Below are 23,131 nucleotides of genomic sequence, written 5' to 3' on the forward strand. Positions count from 1 at the left end.
GAGATTCCTTAGAGTTTCACAAAAGCCACCGATATTGAGATTCCTTTAAGCTTTTAGAAGCTGCCGCCAGCAGCCGAAACTCGTAATTGCCTATAATTACCAGAGGCAGGCACAAAACAATTTAAGATCCGAACAAAAGCAGATAGAATATCTACAGGCCAGAGCGGGAGTAGAAAACCACAAAAATCCATTACGAATGCGGAGACAAAACTTGTGTGCCACATGAATCATGCGGCGGCGACGGCGGCCAAGACCAAGTCCACACAGCCCCCATGTGGGCCGCAACAATGTTTTAATGGCAGATACAGATACATCTAACTGTAGCTCTGGCTATATCTAAACGGATGTTGCTTTGGCAAATATGCAAAAGCGGGAAAAAGAAAGAGAAAAGCCCAGCCAGACAGACAACAGAACTTGCTTTCAAATGAAAGTTGTCTCCAGCCGACAGTCCGATTTCATTCCATCTACTACATATACTCGAACTCGAAGTCGTACTCGCACTCGTACTCGTACTGGTATCCGTATGTGGAACGACCTTTACCTCATAGGCTGCCACATCCTCCTTGCCGTAGATGGCAACTGGCGACGAGTTTCGTGGGGCAAACATTTCTCAATCCCTTTTTGAACGGCGGCAGGCAAAAACATTCCTTGCACAAAAAATATTCACTTATTTTTTTTTGGTTAATTGTAAAACTTTAACTTCTTTTTTTATGGCACATTTGAGACAGACGCCCACCAAAAAACGGTTGTTGTTTTTGTTTTATTTTTTGGTTTCTGTTTTTTTTTTTTTTTTGTATATAAATTCGTAATGTTTTTTGGGGGCGTTTCGTATAATTAATAATACACTTGAAATAATACTTTATTTGTCGGCTTTTCTGCTATATTTCCTCTATATATTTCCGAGTTTAAGGTTTTTTTGTGTTTTGTTCGTTGCTTTTTCGGGTGACTAGTCTTTTATAACATTTAGTTTTTATTTTCTTCTTTTTTTTTTTATTGCGACTTTGTCAAGGTCGTGCTGGGTGTTCTCTTCGGTCTCGCTCTTGGAGTTCGGTTCGTTGTATCTTTCAGTGCCGATTCATTCGTTGCGGTATCTTGTATCTTTTGCTTATTTTTCCACTATTTTCTCTATCACTTATTTCATCTTTTGCCACTAATTTTTCTGTAATTTATTAAATCTTTTTCCGCTTCTTTTTCTATAATTTATTTCTTCTTTTATGAATCTCTCATAAAAATATTCGTTGCACGTTTTTGCTGCGGGCTTTTGCTAATTTCTTTTTTACAACAAATAAAGCATAGCTTAAATAATTATTCAAAAAATATTTCTTGTCGTTTTATTGCGGTTATTATCGTCGTGTGTTGTGTGTGTTTGCGTTTTGTGTTGTGTTGTGTTGTGTCAGCCGTTGTCGCGTATCGTTTTTTAGCGCGGCTCAAATGAAACTGCCGCGATTCCAACAGGCGGCCAAGGCACACGACGCGTTTGTTGTCGTAGACACATATCGATATTGAGTTAACAGAGAGCTTGAGACGACAAGACAGAGAGACAAGACAAAAGAGCGCGGACACTGACTGCGGACTGTCGACTGGGCAGCCGGATTGAGTTTTTGAGAGACACACACACACACACACACGCACACAAACACACAACAGATTTGGTAGCACGCACACGTATCTCTTAGATACTCAATCTTCAAACTCAGTTCGCGCTGGCTTGTCTCAGCGGTCGCGCTCATTAATTTGCATATTTCGTTAAGAAAACCAAAACAAGAACGAATGCCAGAGACATTCATGAGACTATGAGATACCCAGTGAACAGATTTATTGAGTGAGAAGATTCTGTAAACATTAGCTCAATATCTTAAGAACTTTGGATGCTATGAACATTTAAACAATTGTCGCTGAAGCAGAGATGTAAGAAAATTCAGAGTATTCCCTGACGTTCATTGAGTTCACAGTTTTACTTATCTGTTTATTCTGTTCCCCCCAAAACCGAATACACCCTTCTCCTCTGCGATTACCAGGTACCCCCACCTAAAAACACGTTTGGATAACAGTCCAAAAAAAGGCGATCGGATCGTTGATTCTAACACGCGATTCTCGACACAAAAATCGAACACAAAATGTACTTCAAATCAATGCAACTTCAAGAGGGGCCAAAGGAGGGGGACAGTTCCAGAGCGTATTCGATTTAGTGACTCTCGTAATTAATCAAATGTCACTAGTGGTTATGTCACCCACGATTCGCTTTAATTAGTTAATAATCTGCATATATGAATAATCAATAGTGGAAAGTTATCAATACAGATCGGTCCATTGTAGTGTTGTCTGTCTGTCTGTCTGCACTGCCCACCGAATGCAATAAATTCTCGGGCAAACAGATCCATATTCCCCACTGAAAGAATTGTAGGCGTACACGTTCCCTCCAAATGCCGTATGCCGTATGTTGTAAAATGAAATTAGGCAAATCAACAGCAGCAGCAGCAGCAGCAGATACTCGTACTTCGGGTCAGCCAAGTGGAACACAATTTAGTGGCCATGCGGATAGATAGATAGATAGATAGACAGATAGATGGCTTTTCCGTGGGTCCGCCAGAGCCCGTTCCAGATGTAGTCGTGGCTATGGCTAAATAAAGCCATAGAATTATACGAGATTGTTGCAGAGAATATATTTATGTATATGGATAATATCTGACCAATCGTTTATGACTTATGGCTGTGCTTCATTTGGGTCTGCGTCGGAGTGCTTTTCTGCGGGTTTACACGTTTGGGAATATCACGTAGTAAATTATCGCGAATTTGGGAGATTGGAACTGCCAACTTGCTGAGCAAAAGCCAAGTATTTTGAATCAATTGTTTAACCAATGAATGCAATCAGTAAAAGGGGAATATATTTGATATTTAAACCAGAAATGTTGCACTTCCTAATCCTAAAGATACATTTTCTGCTTAAATTTAGATGGAGAACCACATTATCTGTAGTCCTTAAACGTAAAACTATCCTTACGACAAGGTTTGTTGAAGAATGAAGCCTTTCTTTAGAGTATTGCAGGCCCTTTCCACTTTTTTAGTCATAAATCTAGGCTGCGATGTGTTTCCACATCCCATAGTCATAATTTTCCGACACATTTCCCCACAGCCCAAACTTAACCCCATGTTAAACCCATTTTGACCCCCCCCTCCCTAGGCATGCCCCACCATAAATTGCGCTTTCATTTCAAGATCTCAAGATCGTGATAGTGTCAGCACGCATAAACTTGACGCTTTAGGCCTTTCGTTCAAGTGCAATCATAAGCCCAACTATTGCACAAAAGCCAATCAAAAAGGTAGCTACCTTTCCATAAACAACTCGCCGCCACACACAACAGGCAGCACACACAAAACACTCGACAAACAACTAGACAACAGCAGAAACGACAGAAAAGAAAATCAATTTGCATAACACAAATCAAGTGAAATAATCAGGCATCACAGAAAGAGAGAAAGAGAGAGAGAGGGACAGAGAGACCGAGCCCCAGCCCCGAGACCAAATCCGAGCGCTCGAACGCATTGCACCGACAGATTGACAAACAAAGCAAAAGCAAGCACATGGGGAAACGAGAGAAGGAAATAGAAGACGAAGATAGAGATACCCTATAAGCGATCTATACTTTGAAAGATAAATAGAGAGTGATTAGGCTTTGATGAATTCAAAAGTGTAGAACATATCTCAAAGTCTAAGGGCAGATGGAAGATATAGTAGCATGATTGGCATCATAAAAGACAGATATCCTTAATACTAATCGTTCTCCTAAGAAACAATCGATAAATCACATTCTTATAGACAATCCATCTTCAAAGCATAGAAGTTTTTCCACTCCACTCTTTGATATACTATCACAATTGTTCCTAAGAGAACATATTCCATATAACATAAACTATCATGGATCACCTGATTATAATGTAATGATGCGATCCTTGCTCAAAGACTTGTTTGCTTATAGTTCCCTAAAAACCACAATACCCTCTGGAAGGATAGGGTATTCAAAATAGCATAGTTGACATACACCTCTTCTCCTCTGTCACCTTACGGCGGCACACCCCCTGCTGTCATCCATCGTCCCCCCCCCCGAACCATTCAATGGGGTTCCCAAATTGTGCAGCCAATTTCTTTATCTTGTGCCATGGCCAAAAGAAATGCCTCTCGCTCTTCCAGTCGCAGTCTTCGCTGCAGTTGCCTCTTGTTTATGGGGGAAAGTTACCAGCGACTTGCTCTGACAGATGCTAGGCAGATAGATACATAGATTGGAGCTGGAGCTGGGGCTGGGGCTGGGGCTTGGGTTGGGGTTCGGATCCGGGGGATCTGTGGGTCCCGCCTGCATTCGCCGCATATTCAAATGAATGCAGACGCTGCCTGTTGCTGCTGCTGCTGCTGGTTGTGCCACTTGGCTGCCTTTTTCCTTTGATTTGCGCCGTGAAAAATTGCTGGACTGAATGACGTCTGGGTACTGGGGTACTGGAAGACTGGTAGGCTATCCATCGTCAATAGGGGCTACCATTGTATACCCCCTATATAAAGCTATTTATCGCCATTACCATTGCCTTCCCACCTTCTTGCAATTTGTAATTAAAATACTTTTTGCCTCATTGTCATTTTTGGATTGCATTTACGTTATTGCTGCCTCCTGCCCCTGCCCCCTGCCTCCTGCCGCTGCCGCTGCTGTTGCAATTGTACAATTTTCAAATAAGTTTTTGTAATGCAAATTGCAAATCGAATTACTTTTGTTCGTGGCTGTCCAATGATGGTGCGGATCTGATATTGTGATCTGTGCTTTTGTTCGCAAAAGATCTCCGTGTGGGCATTATAATTAATAATTATTATTTATGATTTATTTTGTGTAATGCTCTGGGCGTTGCAGATTAGATACCGAGTATCTGGCAACTGTGGGGCTGGCATTTGTGGGGCGGTTGCATCAAGGCAGGTTGTTGTCGAGTGGGGCAGCCTTTGGGAGAATAGATTGCAATCTAGTATTTAGCTCTTAGCTTGTTCAAGATTTTGATAGGTCAGTCTTTTGAGGGTCTTATTTGCCTGATGGTGTGACCTTTTCTTAAACTGAATTCTTTGAAAATGTATCTTACACTGAGTACAAGATAGAGCATCTATCTATTGCAAATTAGTGACGATAAGTCTACTTCTAAGTCTTCAGTTTAGGAACTGTGCACAAGATTCAGTACTGTTTTCAGCTATCTTTGATATGTATCTATCTCTCTAGGGCACGTCCAGAGAATTTCTGAAACAACATACATGTAGTGTGCACGACGAAACACTTTAAGGCTCCTCGCGAGTCTCGCCGATGAGGGTGATTTTTTTCGCTCTATGGTTGGACTGCTCTGTATCTATGTATCAGTTGTTCTGAGGTATCTTTAATCTATAAAAATAATAATAATATATCCTGTAACTCCAAAACAACAATGAAATAAGTCCTTCCTGATCTTAAGTCAAAATATTGCCCTGATTGTTATTTGTGATATTTAATTCTTAAAAAATACCACCAATTCTTCCAAGAAATTACCAGAATCGCCTTCATGAATGCATCCCTCCATCAATCCGATTCCGTCAATCAAACGACCACCGACCAGCTTTAATCTGAGCTCAAACCAAAAACACTCAACATTTCAATCGCCCGTGTCAATCAATCTACCACGTCACTCATTCACTCACTCAATACTGATGTGGCACATGCGCAGGTTGGTCAATCCATCAATATATTGGCGAACGAATTAAAAAAGCTCTCTCTCTCTCTCTGTGGGGCGATGAGGTAAGCAAGACTCCACGATCTGCGATCTTCGGATCCAATCATTTACAAACGACTGAAACGTTGCCGACAATTTTGATTAATTGCATAAATATCTATGAATCTTACAGATGCAATTTAATGTGTTACAGCAAATAACAGGTTGCCAGCCAGTCGCTGCGCCTGGCCATCAATTAATACGAAATCAATAAACCCATTCAAAGAGCGAGACAAAAAAGAGCTAAAACTAAGACTTAAATTACACTTTAATGTGGAGATGGGATGTGGTTATGTGGGGTGTCTGTCGGGTGGGAAAACCCCCTTCCGTAGATAGTAAAATATGAAACATAATTCAATAATAAAGCGTTGCAATTTACTCTCTCGACTCTCGGCCAACTCTTGAACTACGTGACAAGCGTGATGGCCCTCGGCCGCGGTACGAAAATCTGGGAAAATCTGCCCATAAATTCACAAGCGAAAAAGCGAACCCCACCGAATGGAAAGTAGGAAGAAAATGCATTTTCCAGAGTGCCAGGAGGCCTGCTCTCGAGTGTCAAAGTTGATGAAAGATGCTGGCTGTCCCCGGGCTGGACAGGGGAGTGCTCTTTGTGCAGCTTCAATCTCTACTAGTCGGGGTCTGGGCTCTAGCTGTGGCTTTAGTTGATTTGAAAGTTTAATCATGTATTAGTGTTGGTTAAGAGACTCTTTTTTTGGGGGTCTTTTGTTGGTTATTTTATTGGTGGCACGTAGTGCACTCTGTAATGGCCCCGCAATTTGTCTAATGATTGCTATTTGTGCAGAGAGTCAAGCGCTGGAGAGAGAGGTTTTCTTTTGGTTTTTCGGCCGATTATAAGTGTTAATTATATGGCTTAAACTTCCGAGTGTCGGCTTTTAAAATGGTTTTCGGTGTAAGCTTCATTTAATTGACAGACAAATCGCGGGGTTTTCCTTGATTTGGTTAATGTTTTTAGTTTTGTTGTGTTTTTTTCGGGTTGTAAATTGAAAATGATTTGTAGCTGCTTTCGGTTGGCACTAATGCCTTAATGTGTGGGCTTTAGTGAGTGATTACTGTGGGAAGACCTCTCGGTCGTTAGCTACGGTAAGACCTCTTAATGGTGCAGTCCATTGCACTTTAATGTCCTATCACTCCGACAAAACTTCGATAGTAATAAGAATAAGTAATATTTAAATTAAAAATTGATTTTTTAATTACAAAAATAGTGTTTAATACTTTGACTTATTAACTTTTAACAATTTCCTCTCCCTGAGCATACGTTTTTAAATCTAAGTGCAAATACTATAATTCCAGGACTTATTTCTCTGGTTTCTGAAAAGGTTTTATAAAAATCGATTGCTCAATTCATATTTCTTCATTACATATGAAGAAAATCTACAAAAAATCCCCATCAAATCTCTCCCTTTCCTTCACTTATCCCATTACAGCTCCATCTCCATCTTTATCGGGATCTTTAACCCTCGTCATTATCGCACTTCATTTGTGGTCGCCGTTGGTTTGCATATCAATTACCCTCCTCCCCCTACCCTCTCTCGTGATGGCCCCATTCAAGATATTGATTACATAATGCCCAGATACAAAAAGAGAGAGAGAGAGGGGAAGGGAGAGAGCTAAATATCAATTTCGTGTGGTCACAAAATGCATTTAAAGATTTAATTATATGGAGAGTGGAGCATTTTATATTTCCATTTTCATTTTTATGTACTGCTAAATGCTGCAGAGGAGTGGAACGCGTTGTGCGGGGCACTCTTGTGGCAACCACTCGAAAAGAAAAAAAATGCGTTTCAAATCGTACCGACGGGATACGCCCACAGCAGACGAGCACCGACACTGGTGGCCGATAGTCGCGGGGGAAATCGGGTGGGGGAGACAGACACACCATACGCTGCAGTTCCATATGTTGTTCCACACACAAAAAAAACGAAGCAAAATGGTTAAATCTCAGCAGCAGCAGCAGACAGAAACAGCAGTTGCAACGCACTTAGCCAAATTGCTACAGTTTGACAACCACCAACAGCAGCAGCAAATAACAACAAGAAATCTTAAATATATCATCGAAGACGAAGTGGGAGATACTCTTGCAGATGCGTTTTCTATTCCTTTGTAAGACTTACGGTAGAATTATTAGATTATAATGAAATGTTGCAGATTAATGTAGTCACATTAATGTGAGGGTTTCTTGAAATTATTATTTTTTTTTTTTATTAATATAAAACGTTTTTTTTATTCTTTTCTATGATAGATATAAGATAGAGTTCTTTGAATTTAAACAATCTTTGAAGAGTAATTTCTATTGACTTATTTAACATATTTATTTTTTATATCTAACCCCATCTATGTATAAATTTTGCATTATCTATCTATTTACCTCCTTTAATACTTGAAAAGTCTCCGAAATTCCCTCATCTCATAAAAGCCCATAATACCTCCCCTAGAAAGAGTATAAAAAAAAACTCCGTAGTACACCCAAGCGCAAAAGAAGTGTTGGCTCTAATAACAAGTGTCAGTCGTCTGTCTGTCTGTCAGTGACTGCCAGCCCCCAAAATCTGCCCACAGTTTGCTTTGCTTTGCTTTACATTGGTTTCAATTTTTCATGTTTTTTTTTTCTTGTTTTCCAATGCAGTTTTCCTTCTTTTTTTCTGTGTTGTTTCGTGCTGTGTTGTGGTGATAAATTTTAAGTACTTAATTTTGTGGTATTAAAATGTTTCTTGAGACATTACTTATAATTTGATTAAAAGTCGGCACAAAAATCATTGCTAAAAGATGATAAACAATTTCCGGCATTTCATAAATTAGAGACTTTGTTTGATGGCAAAAGTTCTGCCCACATATGATTGTTTTTTGGGAGCATTCTTTGTGTATTATTTTTTGGATAGGCGGTACATTCATTTTAGATGGAAGTTTGAGCTATAGAAAGGTAAGGGAAGATTAGTATAACACGGAGAATCAAAATATGAAAGGATCGATTAAGGATGTACTGGATAAATACCCATCGCTAGAGTATCATTCCATCATTCTCTTCTCGAGATATGATTCCATCTTTTTAGATCTTTAAGGAGAAGGATTTATTTCAAATTTCTTTGTTATTTTGAGGTTTCTAAGATCTTTCTTATTAATTCGCTGCAGTATATAGGAATCTGAATGGTTTAAAGATAATAATATTTTTCCCCTTAATGACTTTGTTAAGGTAGATCCCTCTTTCCTTCTACGCAAAGTATCTATCAGATAAATAACATACATATGTCCCAAAAGAGTACCTGAATCTTCGTCTTAAGCCTTCATTTTCAGCCCATAATATGTATAATTATAAATTTGCCAAATCCAAAAGCCAAGTGCGAAACGGCGCACATTCCGCCAACGCCCCAGCCCAACTCAAGTGTTTTTTAGTTGCTTCTTTGTTTCCATATCAGAAACTATTACAAGAGCCATAAAATATAGCATAGTAGAAGCCAGAGACCAAATGGATTTCCAGTACATTTACGTGTATCTCAGCGGGCGGCGGGCATAAAGATTGCTTCGTAATTCATGTTGAAGTATAATTTAGTTTTTTTTTTCTCTGCTGGCTCTCAGATATTTTGCGTGTTTTGGCCTGTTTGTTGTTGTTGCTTTCTGTCTCATGGCCAGCCAGAAAGGCGATGTCGGGCGACGATTTCCTGAGCTCATTAAGACCTCCCATTCAAAAAATTGGCACCCAGACAAAGTTGGGTTTGACTGAATGAACGACTGACTGACTGACTGAAATACTTGCTTTAATTAAGATTTAATATACATATATATATATATTTGTAATGGCAAAAGGAAGTTATTAAAGTTAAAAATATAAACCAAATTTAAGAGGGTTTTGAAATAATGTCAAGAGTAGAGTTCTTATCATCGTTCGGGGACTACTTATTTCTGATTTGTGTTTGTTTTCCACTGGTTACATTTTATAGAGCTATTAACTTATCAAAAACCATTGACAGGCAATTGGGGCTATAAATGATATCATGTCAGGGTAGATATCATTATAAAAGGAAGCGATTTATGGAGGAGATACCAGGTGCGACCTTCTTTTTGTACTCCCATTGTGCATATCCCCACGATTATCATTTTTGTATAGTAAAAATATTTAAATATTTTATTAAAACATTTATTCATTAAAAACCCATGATTCAAGGCAAGGTAGAAACAGATCTTTCTTAAATTCCGTTTGATAGATTTTGTTTTGTAAAATTCAAAATATTTTTTATAATTATAACATTTATTTTTAGCAATTATATCATATAGAATTATTTTTTAAGATTTGTACATTTATCCTAAAAGTATGCTTTGCAAATTGTAGGCGATTTTTGAACGTTTTTGAATGCCAGAACACCCCTCACTGTGTGGTGTAAAATTTACCCTTTCTGCTTAATGTAAAATGTGTACTTTTTTGTCACACAAGTTCACACTTTAACCCTCATTAAGGCCGCCAGCCAAGCCCCATGTGTGTGGTTTGGCTGCCAAAAAAGCAAACCCATCCCAAGCACAGACCCCACACAGAGACAGAGAGCCAGAGCCAGAGCCACAACAAATAACTTTCAAACTATGCAAATCAGATACAAAAGCAACAAAAAAGAGAAGGTGTTGGGTTGAGATAAACTCTTAACACATTCTTATACGATGGAATTACTCATTTGGGTCAGAGATGGCCAAGATTCAGCCAGCCAACAAACCACTCTGCCCTGCCCTGCCCTGCTCTGCTCTGCTCTGTCCGATGTATCAGATTAAGTTACAAATTCTTCAATGAGCCATAAACAACAAGATTTAGTAACCTCAATTTGCATATATCCGTACCCGTACTCGTACTCGTATTTCTGGTAAAAAGTTGGGCAAACTGCAGTTTCTTTTGGTCTGGTTTTGCATTGTCCGACATTGGTCCGAGTGGGTGGCCAATAACCAATAAAGTCAACAAATTGTTATGCCTCCGTGGTGATTATTTTTACAGCTTGTTAAACAATCCAATTTGGTTGGTTGTTGTTTCGGACATGACTGCCTACCAGAAAAGTGCAACAAAGTGAGGAAATGCCATATAAAACGTGGGGGAAGACTTGCTTCATCCGCTGTTAAAAATGGAAGCCCAAAGTAAATAATACTATTTTTGATTAATGATCAAGCTTTGCTCTTTGGACATTCAGCAAAATGGTTAATAGAAAGCTTAGACAGAGGCCAATCCCCGAAAATAATGTTTTATTTATGATTTCTATGGCACGCAATGGAAGCAAAAAGGCATAAGAACAGCAGAGGGAGAACCCTGAAAGGAGAATCAAATTCGTTTAAGTCGAGAACAGAGAAATTCACTTGGAATTCTTTAGAAATAGAATCAAAGCGAATACTGACATCATCCCAAGTATCTTTTGCGTCTCAAAGTCTGACAAATCTCATTAGAAATGCATTTGCAAAGGCAAAACAACAAAAACGGCAGCAAAAAACCTGAAAAGAGCTCGAAAAATAACGAAAAAAACCCAAATAGATTTAAGGTTCAATTTAAAAACCCAACTGTTGGTTAAATACTAAACTCTAGGGGAAAATATGGAAATTCATAAGCAAGTGGGCAGCGGATAAATGATTTTCCAAAGACTTTTCCTTCACAACTTTGTGGGCGTCAACAGCTAATGGAATGATAAGCCGATAAACAGTCCATTATCATCCGAAAAAAATGCAAATGAACCCGAATCGGATATTATCGCCACTTAACCTTTGGGCGGCAGCCTGAGAAAGTCAATCTGTCAAAAACACACACATAAATATCGAAAATCGTTGAGCGTCTGTCTGTCTCTGGGCTCTGTTTCGGTAGCTCCACACACACACAGACACCCAAGAGATACAATATCTCAGAGCATGCTGAAGTAAAGCAGAACGTAAAGGCATTTAGGAGTGCCGTGCCCCATACATCAATCAATTTGCCAATCATGTGGGTTGGCTCCGAAAAGCAAAACAAAACGAAGACAGAGCTCGGAGGAGACACTAGAGAGAGGGGAAACGCATATGATAAACGAAAGAGAAGGTGTTGAAACTGCAGGGGAAAATAAATCACTATTTATGGGGTGCTTTAGTGACATAACTAGAAGAATTTCAAATCATTATTTTATACAAATTTATGACAATACTTTTGCATTCATATTTTATGCAAATTTCTTATAAGCTTTTTTTTTTGAACTGCAATCTATAAAGGTTGTGTGCTATCTTGGACTCCTTTTAGACTCCTTTTCCTTAATTCTTTCTATGTTCGCGCATAAGAAATTGAATAAAAAAGTGCAGAAACTCAGTATATTGGTTACACTGATACATATATTTCAAAGAAAATACCTAGGCTAAATCTAAGATTTGCATTAATATCCATTAGAGTTCTTCTAGTTTCTCCTAGAAAACATTTAAATTCCTAAATCTGAAGGCCACAAATTTACCATAAATACATGCATATCTCTGCCAAATATTTAAACACATTCATATGCAAGTTTTTTAAGTAAATTTGACAACTTTTTTGGCACTTGCCAGCCCCGCACCAAATGTCAGAACTTGAAATGGAACTTCAAAAGTTTTTATGCCGAAACAAAATGCGCATTGACCACAGCACAACACAGCACAGCACAAATCAAGTTTAAGTACAGTACAACAACAAAACTAAACAAAATTATGTAGAAAAAATAAACAGCAACACTAACGACAAATGTTAGTGTGGGCTGAAACAAATGTAATTGCGCGTGTCGAAATGTGGAACAACAAAAAGCAAAAACAACAAAAATAACAAACACAAAAGAGAAGCTAGAGGTGGAGCAACAGATCTACACTCAGGGAGATACAGATACTCCAACAGAGAGCCATATATTAAACAGATACTCAACCAGAGAGCAATAGATACAAATACTTAAACAGACAGTCGTATAGATACACAGATACACCCCCAGACAGTCAGTCAGACAGCCAGTCAGTCAGTCGCTTGGTCGTCATTCTGCCTACAACTTTTGCGATTCTAAACTTTTGATAAATTTATTTGTCTGCTCGGCTGCTCGGAAAAACAATTGAATATTTTTGCCGGCCGGCTTTGACTTCATTTAAAATTCACAAAACGCAACGAAAACACAAAAAGAGAGACAGAGAGAGAGAGAGAACACAAAACAGAAGACGGAAAAAAAGAAACAAGTGCTTAGTGCATTTTAAAATTTCTCAATGCGAATGGGCATGGCATGGCATGGTGTGAATGAGTGACACGCCGCCAGGCAGCAGACAAGCGGAGAAAAGAGACGGAATGCGGGGAATAGATACTGAAGAGAGATAGTAGGTGAAAAGTGTTAACTACGTTTTCATGGTGCGGTTAACGGCGTTCCACGATCGGCCACAGAAAAATGCCAAGACGTGCCAAAAAGCCCCCTCCCGCCCCGCCCCGCTCCACGCCTTTTCTGATCTCCTGTCAAACGGATTGCATAAACGTTGAAGAGTGGTTTGGTTGCGAAATACAGAGAAAGATGTAGGGAAATGTGGAAAGCAATGAAGGGAACTGCAGAGAAAGATTCAGAGAAATGCAGGGAACAGTAGAGAAATGCAGAGAGCAAAAAGCCAGTAACTGCAGAGAGAGAAACATTTTGTTGCTTAAGCCAGATAAACTGTTGCAACATGTTTAAGCCATCAATTTGGCGGCTATAACAAAGTTTACCATTCCCCCCTTGGGGTGGTTAGTGCTCGTCTTAGGCAGTGCTCGTAAAACTGTCAAACAGACAAGTGGATGGTCTGGAGTGGAGAAAGAAATGTGGTTCCCAGTCGGGGTCTTGGGACTGATTCCGGGAGACCCACTTTAGGGGCGTCTGCTAAGAAAGAAAGCAGACTCCTAAGAAGATAAATAATCACAGAATGTTGAACTGATTATCGGTGTATGGACAAGGATATGAAATCCTTCATTGCAGACCGGCAATGAGTGCACCCAGAATGATGCGATTTTGGGAAATATTATCCACTAGAATTAATGTCTAGAGCTCGCTATCATATCACATTTTTCAATGGCTTTAGTTTCAATCGCTTAAACCCAACCGGGCATTACGTATACCACCTGTTGACCACTTCATTGGTTTATAAATATTGCAAAAACATTATAAAAATAAATGCTTAGGTCATTCGCAGCAGGCAGAAACTTTTGCTCTTGAAAGCTTATCAATAAACTGAATAAAAATCAAGAACGAGAGCTTTTTTACCATGCTCTAGGCCAAGTCCAGTTCCCAGACCAGTCCGTAACCAAAACAGAAACCGATTCGGAATCAGAGTCGAGTTATTTGAATTTGTAAGGCACAAGAAATCACGCTATGCACACCTCGTGCATATCTAAGGAATAATTCTGCAATAACTGGTCACGTTTTTCCGGTGCTGGAAATTATGCAAATCACAAATCACATATCGCTTTGCGGGGGCGGAGGGCGGAACACCTTAGAAGGGTGCAAAAAGGCAATTGATTGATGGATACAATGGAACGTTGCATGCAGCCATGAGGCGTGAGGTAACTCCAGATTGCAAATATGTACATGACCTCCGCGGGAGAGCTCCAGCCATGTTCTATCTATGGTACAGATAAGATTGGGGGTGGGAGGTATTCTTAGAGTGGGGAAACTACTATTGAAAGAGATGACTTATGAGGGTGCAGTGGCACTGCGCTATTGGGTTCTCATTCGAAGGCGAGAAGTTCCTTAAAAAATCGATCTGCATGGTATGGTCATCGGAGAATGTTAGGCACAAGCTTCGGAATTTTCGAACGATTCTCTGAACTAAAGCCGGATTCCTCATTTTTCGAGTTTAATCCCATTCTCATGTAAAGGTCAAACCATGCAACAACAACATATTTGTCCTATTTTATATTGTTTTGCTAGATTTATCCCTCCTTTTTTCTCTGTAATTAGCACCTCTGTACTACATTACAGTATTCCCCCACTATCCTAAAGATTCTCGTCAAAGAAGATGGTTCGAAATACAGAAGGGAGTATAACAGCTCCCATAGATCGAACAGAACATAATATTTGCACTTGGATGCGCCATGGGGATGTCTTCTATGCCTTCTATAGCTTCTACTAGTATCTCCTTTAGGCTTCATCTTTTTTACTCTCTGCCGTAAGTATCTTCAAGTAAGTATCTTCCCCTCTATATATTAAAAAGATTCATCGATTATTTATTTCAGATCAGGTTCAATAATTTCCCTTCCATTATGGCAAGCATTTTCGCTTGTCTTTCCTTTGTTTTTCCATGCTTGAGAGATGAGCCACCATCTCGCCTACGAATACTCCCCCCTCGGTTCGCAGGTCAGTCTGCCAATCTGTTACGCCTTGTTGCCCCCCAAGAAAAATCCAGATCCCACCTGACACTTGCTCTGTGGCTCTATATATATATATATATTATATTCGGGCAACAACAATTGAGTGTGAGAGTGTTGTTTTTTGGCTCAGTTCATTGACACTTTTTCGGAAAAAACTTGTTATAATTTCATGGGTTACAATTCGCTATTTGCCTCTGCCCCTATGCCCCTCTGCTCTTCCCTCTCTCTCTCTCTCTCTCTCTCTCGCTGTCTCTGTGGCTCATTTGTGGCTCTAACTGTTTTGCATTGTTTTATGGTCAACTTGATGTTTTTTGTTCACACATGGGAAACAGCGCCATGCCACCACTGGAAACACGACTTGCTGCAACAGTTTCCATTTAATGAAAGGTGTGTGTGTGTGTGTGTGTGTGTGTGTGTGTGTGTGGGGGGCAGGGGGCAAGTGGTGGCCAGGGGGTCACACCCATGTGGGCCAGAATAGTATGTTACACCAGAAAATAGTGCCGCTCGGTGGTAAGCATTTACCGTTTCAACAACTATTTTATGTTCCACAACTAAACGGATCTTTCCCACTGTCTCTGTGAGTCTCTGTTTTGTAATAAACTTCACCTCTCCCCGTCTCTCTCTCGCTCTCTCTATTCTCTTTCCCTCACGAGTGTGCATATGTATGTGCTCTACATAATGTTCTTGTAATTAGCCTTTGGGGCGATTTGTCAGAGGGCCTGAAAGTTGTCACGTTCCTGTCTTCGAGTTAGGGAATGGCATGCCATGGCATGGCATGGAATGATGATGATGTTCGCTCTCTTGTGGTTTTCTAAGCATGAAATTTCATGGCTATATCGTGAGTTCTTTGACAGGCGATAAAAGATATATGGGGCTGGTGACATTACAGCAAGTGGGTGACAATTGACAGGGAATGTTAAATGTACTTTGTGCTCAGGAGTTCGGGAATGTGATGCTAAGGAATTTAAGATATATGTATCTTTAGATGTGGAGTCGGGGGGGAACTTGTTTAAGCCATTTCTGGAAGAGATCTCTACTTTTAGGGAATAAAGTGCCAGTCCCAATGAGTCTTGAGTAGAGCAGCGATGAGCATCATGCACAATATATTGATTTTGTTTTTCTTCTAACAAGTACTCAGGAATCACTATATAGTGCCTATATTCCCATAACTATTAGTAAACATGTAATTATTATTTCTGTATCTCTCATCTTTAGCCCAAGTATCATTAATGCAACCATTTATCCACTCATCCATCCATATCTCTTGTATCTTGTATCTTTTGCAAGCCTTTTTACCCATCCTCATAGCCGCCAAATCCGTTCATACATAATTCATAGGATAACCCGCATTAATCCCATAAACAACATCTCAGATCTCACTTTCAGCACCACAGATCCATTTATCCAGCAGGCCAACAATTATTTTCTATTCACTCTGGAAAACCGGAAACTACAGCCTTGAAAAGACTCCACCCACACTCACAGCAGGGCTGCCACAAGTAAATGCAACTGTAATTGGGCTTAATAGTCGAGTTAATAAGTAAAAGATGGCACACGCCCCAAGGCCCCGACCAAATGAGGTTCAAACAGAGGAGAGCTCTGAAACGAACTCTGGCTCGGGCACTGGGCATCGGGCACTGGACCCAACCCAAAAGAGTGGCCGAAAAGCATTAATCATGCAAATGGCCCAAACACTTTTTCCCCTCCCAAACATCCAGAAAATACAGACAAAAACCAGCAGCAGCCCCAGTCTATGGGTGACTGCGCTCCCACCAACAAAATTTTCTAAGGTATAAGGAAAAGCGAGAAGAAAACAAGAAAAAAAGGGAAAACAATTTGTGAGGCGTTCGGCCAAGCGGCCAAGAGTTTTCCACATGGCCGCACAAGAAATTAGCAAATACTAGAAATGAGATCAGACGAGGAATGGAACACAGATGCAATAGATACAGTGCGATACCATTCGAGTAGATGCAATAGCTGGATGGCATATCAGTTTCGAGATTTTCCAATAAGAAAAGCTACAATGTAAATTTAATCAAGGAAAAACCTTCAAAGAGAGAAGCAACAAAAAAAAAACGCATTGGCGGTGAAAAGTTGAAAGTAAAAGGAAAGACGGCCAAGACGGGAACGACTTTCCCAAAACGGCAGCAAAAGGCTACTCTAGACGGGTCTGGTCTTAGGCCACTTTTCCTCCACCTCCTCCACCACCCCCTCCTGCGCCTCCTCTTGGGTGCTCTTTGCGTGGGTGTGTCGCTGGCTGCAAAAGCGCATTGGGGATTAGCATATATTAGCGCCCCAAGCGGCATGCAACCAGACCAGACCAGAGCAGAGCAGTACGGAGAAAACTAAAGGAGATCCAGGCCAAAAAAGCCAAATGGCAAAGGGGGGAAAACAAGTTCAAACCACTACGACGATTGGATACGCTGTAAATGGGGAACTGGGCAAAACTCTCTTTTGACGAGGTCACCAAAGGTGGTGCTTTCTTAATGAACATCATGTTTTATGGCAGAACTAGAAAAGGGAAACCCCAGAAGGCAAAGAAGGTAGAGTTCTTCAAGCATACTTCAGGCAAATCCCCTATAATAATGTGATCCATTTCGTGGTTAAAACTGCATCTTCTTAAGGATGATTCCAGTTCCTAAAAGATACTATAAAATAATTGAATCTAAGAATATGGATTGCATATAAATCTCTTAGCTTTTCTACAAACTCCCCCCGTAAGTCCTTGCATAGGTGTTCTTTGCAAGCCACTACACTCTCCAAAAATCCCTATAAATTATGCACTTGATCACTCCAACTAAACCTTAATTATAATCATGCATGTTTAATCCTCTTGTCCTTTTCATAGAGGCCACACAATCGAGCAAAACACCCATCAATATTAGAGTAGAGCCCAAAGAAGGCTCTCAAGTGGCGTAGAGGTCGTGTGTGGTGGGTGGGTGGCTGGGTGGCTGGGTGTTGCAGCTCTGAGTGAGTGGTTTCTTTTTTGTTTCTATTGCCTTTAAGGCTCCATTCATTGTGCGGCTTTCAGTGGCTTAGTGGCCAAAGCCAGCCAAAGCCCAAAGCTCTGGCATAAATTAAAAGTCGGATATTGTTTCAATAAACGACGACGTCTCGGCTGCATTGTCTCTAATCTTCAGGCCCGAGATCTGGTGGGGCTTTGCGGAGAGAAGTGGGGGCCTGACAGCCCGAGAGGAGCGGCAGCTTTGACTTTCAATATTCGTCGTGTTTTGTCGCATGCCCAAAAGCCTTTCAATTAAACGAGCCGCACGTTTTTTAGCCCCAATCCCAACCCCAACCCCAGTCGCAGCCGCAGCCTCAGCCGCTGAGGAAAATGCATTTTAACGCCAAACGTTCAACACCAACCAAATGCTGGCTACAAAAAAGCAACAAAACAACAAAAAAATAGGTGAAGCAGAGCAATAAACAACAACAATGTTCAACATTTATATAAATTGGAAGTACAGTGGAGATTCCATTAACAAGCGGTAAAAAAGAAAAATATGTTTTAGGAGAAATTTAAAAAATCATAATAAAAAAGGGCCGCACACTGTAAGAGGAAGAGCGTGAATTTTTGTTCCTTCTGGCTATCCAAAATAATCCGATCTCAACCAAATCTTGTAGATACGGTCATTCTTTATGATTCTGCCACAGATTTACGTTCTTAGTGGAGGCGGAATTGGGAGTGGCAAAATTTGGAAGCTAGCTTGATTCAGTGTGATATCACAGGAGTCTGGATACAGAATTTCGAAGCTCTAGCTGTTATAGTCTCTGAGAACTAGGCGTCAAACAAGACGGACCCAACAGACATGGCTCAATCGACTCGGCTATTGACGCCAATCAAGAATAAACATACTTTATGAGGTCGGAAACGCTTTCTTCTGGGTGTTACACACATCCACATCGACCACAGAACTAATATATGTACTTATCCCCATACTCTTTGAGTATCGTTTAATCTAGAAAGGGCATCATTTTTCTATAATTTCTATGAACCCCCTCAAGTTTTGCTCTCCAATCGCGTACCATTTCTTTAAGAATCACTTACTTTTTCCTCACCCTCCCATTAAATCCAACAAAACTCCCAGCATCGATGACATTTTGATAAAACTAATTTCGCCATAAAATCCCAGCACTCCCATTAAGATATCAAATCTATCGCTCAATAGAGAGTCCCCACTGTATGTGGTAAGCATATTTTGTTACATTTTGAGGCCAAAGTTGGGTTGGGGCTGCTGCTGTCTGGGCTTTGGGCCTCCTTTGGACCAGGGACCAGGGACCAGAGGCCTGCCTGACTCATGACATGCCGCATATTGATATAATTTTTCTGTTATTTTTTTCTGCAGATACAAAAAGAAAACTCAAATGATATGCCACAAGATACGAGTACGAGCTGGAGTGCATGCCACTAAATGATGTATGACCATTGCCGGGGAATGGAATGGAATTGGATTGGAAATGGTATTGTAAAAGAGGGCTGGGTCTCCGCTGGGTCTCGATCTGCAGACAAAGGAAATCTCTGTTTAGAGCCAATGGGCTGCACTTTTCCTCAGAATTTCCTTCAAGTGAAAAGCGACAAAGAGTGAGAGATTGCATTTAATCCGTGTATAAATCGGTTTTAATTAATCATTGAATGGCGAGATTCTTTCGAAAGGAAAGTGGGAAACGAAGTGGAAAGCGGATGGAAAGAGAAAGAGATAAAAGTCAAGGCTGGGGAAATGCATATCCGCTTCCTTTCACCAAAAAAGAGAGTACGAGTGGGAAATGGAAAACCCAAATGGAGGCAGACCGCTTGGTGCCACATGCCACCTGCCACCTGTGCCACATCACCTGCCGCCACAAGCTTCAAGTTGATTGAAAGTTAATTAAGTTTGCGGCGCCTCTGATTCCCAGGCTTCCCTTTAATTTGATTGAAATTCTGTTCGATTTGTTTGCATTTCGCTGCCTCTAAGCCTCTAATCTCGCAATGAAAGCCCCCTCTTCTGTTATCAGAGGAACAGGCGGCTCCGTGATGGGTTCCACCCCCGAACGATCGTTGAACGATCATTAGCCAAAATAATTACATGATGTCAGGCCGCCAATTCAAACAGTTTTTCTACGTTTTGGAGGTCTCTTTGGAGATAAGTGTATATTATGATATTATAGGAACACGTTTTGTGGGGACTTTAATTGGATATTTAGCTCGGAGATTGTCTGGGCTTGGACTGAGACAGACGTGGGTGTATAGGAGTGTTATTATTGAAGGAAGAGAGGAATTATGAATGATCTGAGAACTACAGATTGATTTGATCTAGGAGTGGCTTATTCTATGTAAATAGATCTGCAATTGATCTGAATTATCCCTCTACGGGAGCTTTGTTTCTTCCTGTAAAACATCTATCCATAATTCCAATTATTTTCATTTAATTTCTCTTTCTGCAACATCTTCGGACTCTCAATCACTGATTGACAAATCAATTCCCAAAGAATGATTAACACTCGTTCAAGAAGAGTTTTCACTTTGTTCGAATGCCATAAAAAGAGAATCGTTTAGGCCATATTTAGAAGAGAAGAGAAGGCGATCCGAGCCAGTCCGATCCAGCCAAGAAAGTCAGTCTTTCAAACGCTTTGTGCCTGGGGATAAATGCTTACAAAACGACGACACTTTACTTTCTGGCCGGGTCTGAGCGATGTGTACTCCTTCTACAGGCACCACCCGCTCCTCCTCCTTGTCCTCCTCCTTCGCCGCATTCACCTTCTCCCTGTCTCATTGCAGTTAGAAAGTCTCGCGCTGGAGACTAATAGCAAAATATGATAAACGACAGAGGAGACTTGATGAACACTTTCCCAACAAAACCGAGACAGGCAGCAAGAGGCGTCCAGAGAGAGGAGGAGGAGGAGGAGGAGAGTGCAGGGAGGCCTGGTCATTAGAAGAAAACATTGCCATGAGACAGACTTGCAAGACAGCTTTACATTGGTTTTGTTTCTAGCGGACACAAAAGTAGAACAAAACAAGAAAAAGGAAACTAAGGATAGTCGAGGTGTTTGATACTCTACCAGAGAATTTTTAAAGAAATAAGCGCACATTATTTATAGCAAAGATAATGTTTTCCTTTGCTCAATACCAACATCTCCGCCAATAACCTCTAACCAAAAAACAAAAAGAGTAATAGAAATAGAAGAGGAAAATCGAGACGACTGCTGCTGCATTTTCCCCCCAAACAGCTTTTCCGCGAGAGTTGCCAAAGAGAGACAGAGAGGAGGGCAGACAACAGAGGGGGGGATTGCGTTTTGCTTTCAATTTGCCAAGTAGCCAACGGAATGGATAACACGGCGTATGAGCAATGTGCAGGCTGCTGCGTGGAGGCTGAGGCTGCGGCTGCGGCTGCAAAAAGGAGAAGCAGCATATGGGCCAAAACAATTACGGCTGAAAATGAAGTTGTTTCTTGCTGTTTGCTGTTGCTGTTGCTGCGCGGTGGTGGTGGTGTGGGCGTGGCTGTAGAGGGGCAATTATGTCCATCATTCGTGTAGAAAGAAAAGTGGGGGCATCTGCATATGGAAAATGCAGGAAAAAGCCCCCCAAGTGCAGAAGCAATGTTTTCTGCTCCAAAAAGCTCAAAGCGGCTGTGAAAATGATTTTTCTCTGCAAGATCAGATGGAAAAACACAGCAAAGAAAATGCCCAGGAAAAATCATATTTCCATTTGGCAACAAAGTGGCCGAAAAAAATGAAAACGAAAGGAGGGAAAAAGACTTTTACACAGAAATTAAAGAAAAAACAAAAAAAACAAGGAAAATGCAAATTGCGTGTGAAAATGCTGTTTGATTATCGACAACGACCTTGAACTTTGGCTTCAGCCATGGGGCATAAAGAGGGGGCAGGAGGGGGCTGCATCCGAGAGATACCTCGTTAAATCAAAATGCTTGCACAGTTTTTTTTTCCTGTTTTATTGCTGCCCCTCTGCTGCTGCACAGCCGTAACTTGATTAATTATTGCCGCATTACGCAAGTCGTTGAAACGTTGAAAAGTTTCTGTTGTTGCTTTTGCTGTTGATTTTTCTCCCCACGGCTGCAATCGGGGAAAACAAATTAGAAAATTGTTTGCCGCAAATTGCGACGCTGACATTTGCAAAAGTTTTCCAGCCTTTTTCCCCACAAACCAGAAAAAAAAAAAACAAAAAGTTGTCTTGCATGCGGCCTAAAACCAATGAAGGAACCAGGCTTATAATTAGGAGATCAGGCGATGGATAGATGGCATAATAAAGGTCAAAAGGGGTAGACAGAAAGAGCTAGAGAGATAAGGGTGAACATGGAAAAAGGTTTTTAAACATTGGGTGTGGATCTAGCCTTAATAAAACTAAAGCCCAGGGAAATATCGTATAAAGAAAATAGAGGATCGCCTGGGAAGGTTCTTCTAAAGACACTCTTAAATATATCTGCCCAATAAGAGCTCTCTTCATTAATGTTTAACATTTAAAAAAGGAATTTCTCTGTTTATTACAAAAGAAAGGCTGAAACGACACTCCTTAAGAAGTATTCCAAAGAAGACTACAAAAAACCAATCCCTGAGGCCATGTTTAAGCTTAAGAACAGCTTAGAAGTAGGCCTTGCCCAAAGAAAAGTCCACATTCCAGGCATCGTCGAAGAGAAAGGCACTTGCAAAAAGGCAGCTCCATGTGCAAGAAGCCTCATAGAAAGGCTCTCAATAAAAAGAAGAATGTGGGAATTCCTCTACGGGAAGAGGCTCTCCTGCTCGGATTTCCAAAGAGTAAAGGTTTTAGTTTAAAATTCCAAAAAAAGGCGAAAAGCCAAGCCCAAGGAAAAATGAAATATAAATGTCAGGTGCTCAAAGTGCCCCAAGAAAACAGAGGCCAGAGACCTCCTCTTATATTGCCCCACAAAAGAGAGCACACAGTTCCATCCATTCAGAAATGAAATGAATGCAAAAAAAGGTCCAAGAAATTAACATAATTAGAGGAAAATGCAATGCACTCATCGTGGATCGAAGCCCATTCATGGAACAATATGGAGTAAATTATGATGAGCGGGGGGAGCAGGT

At 40.6% G+C, this 23,131-nt stretch overlaps 1 protein-coding gene across 11 annotated transcripts in view; it reads right to left on the reverse strand.

Annotated features, from left to right (window-relative positions):
- Positions 1-23,131, reverse strand: part of LOC6589356 (mitogen-activated protein kinase-binding protein 1) — a 45,538-nt gene that overhangs the window by 17,353 nt on the left and 5,054 nt on the right. For 2 of the 11 annotated variants that reach the window (XM_026988939.1, XM_026988936.1), the window contains exon 1: positions 542-607. The exons of 8 other annotated variants lie outside the window; for them this stretch is intronic. In XM_026988939.1, coding sequence (XP_026844740.1) covers positions 542-607 — 66 coding nt within the window. Of the gene's footprint in view, positions 1-541; positions 673-23,131 lie in introns of those variants that run through there. One more of the 11 variants, XM_026988934.1, reaches the window with a different exon arrangement.

Source organism: Drosophila persimilis, unplaced genomic scaffold (assembly GCF_003286085.1).
Source record: "Drosophila persimilis strain 14011-0111.01,24,50 unplaced genomic scaffold, DperRS2 tig00000191-arrow-pilon, whole genome shotgun sequence".
Classification (NCBI taxonomy): domain Eukaryota; kingdom Metazoa; phylum Arthropoda; class Insecta; order Diptera; family Drosophilidae; genus Drosophila; species Drosophila persimilis.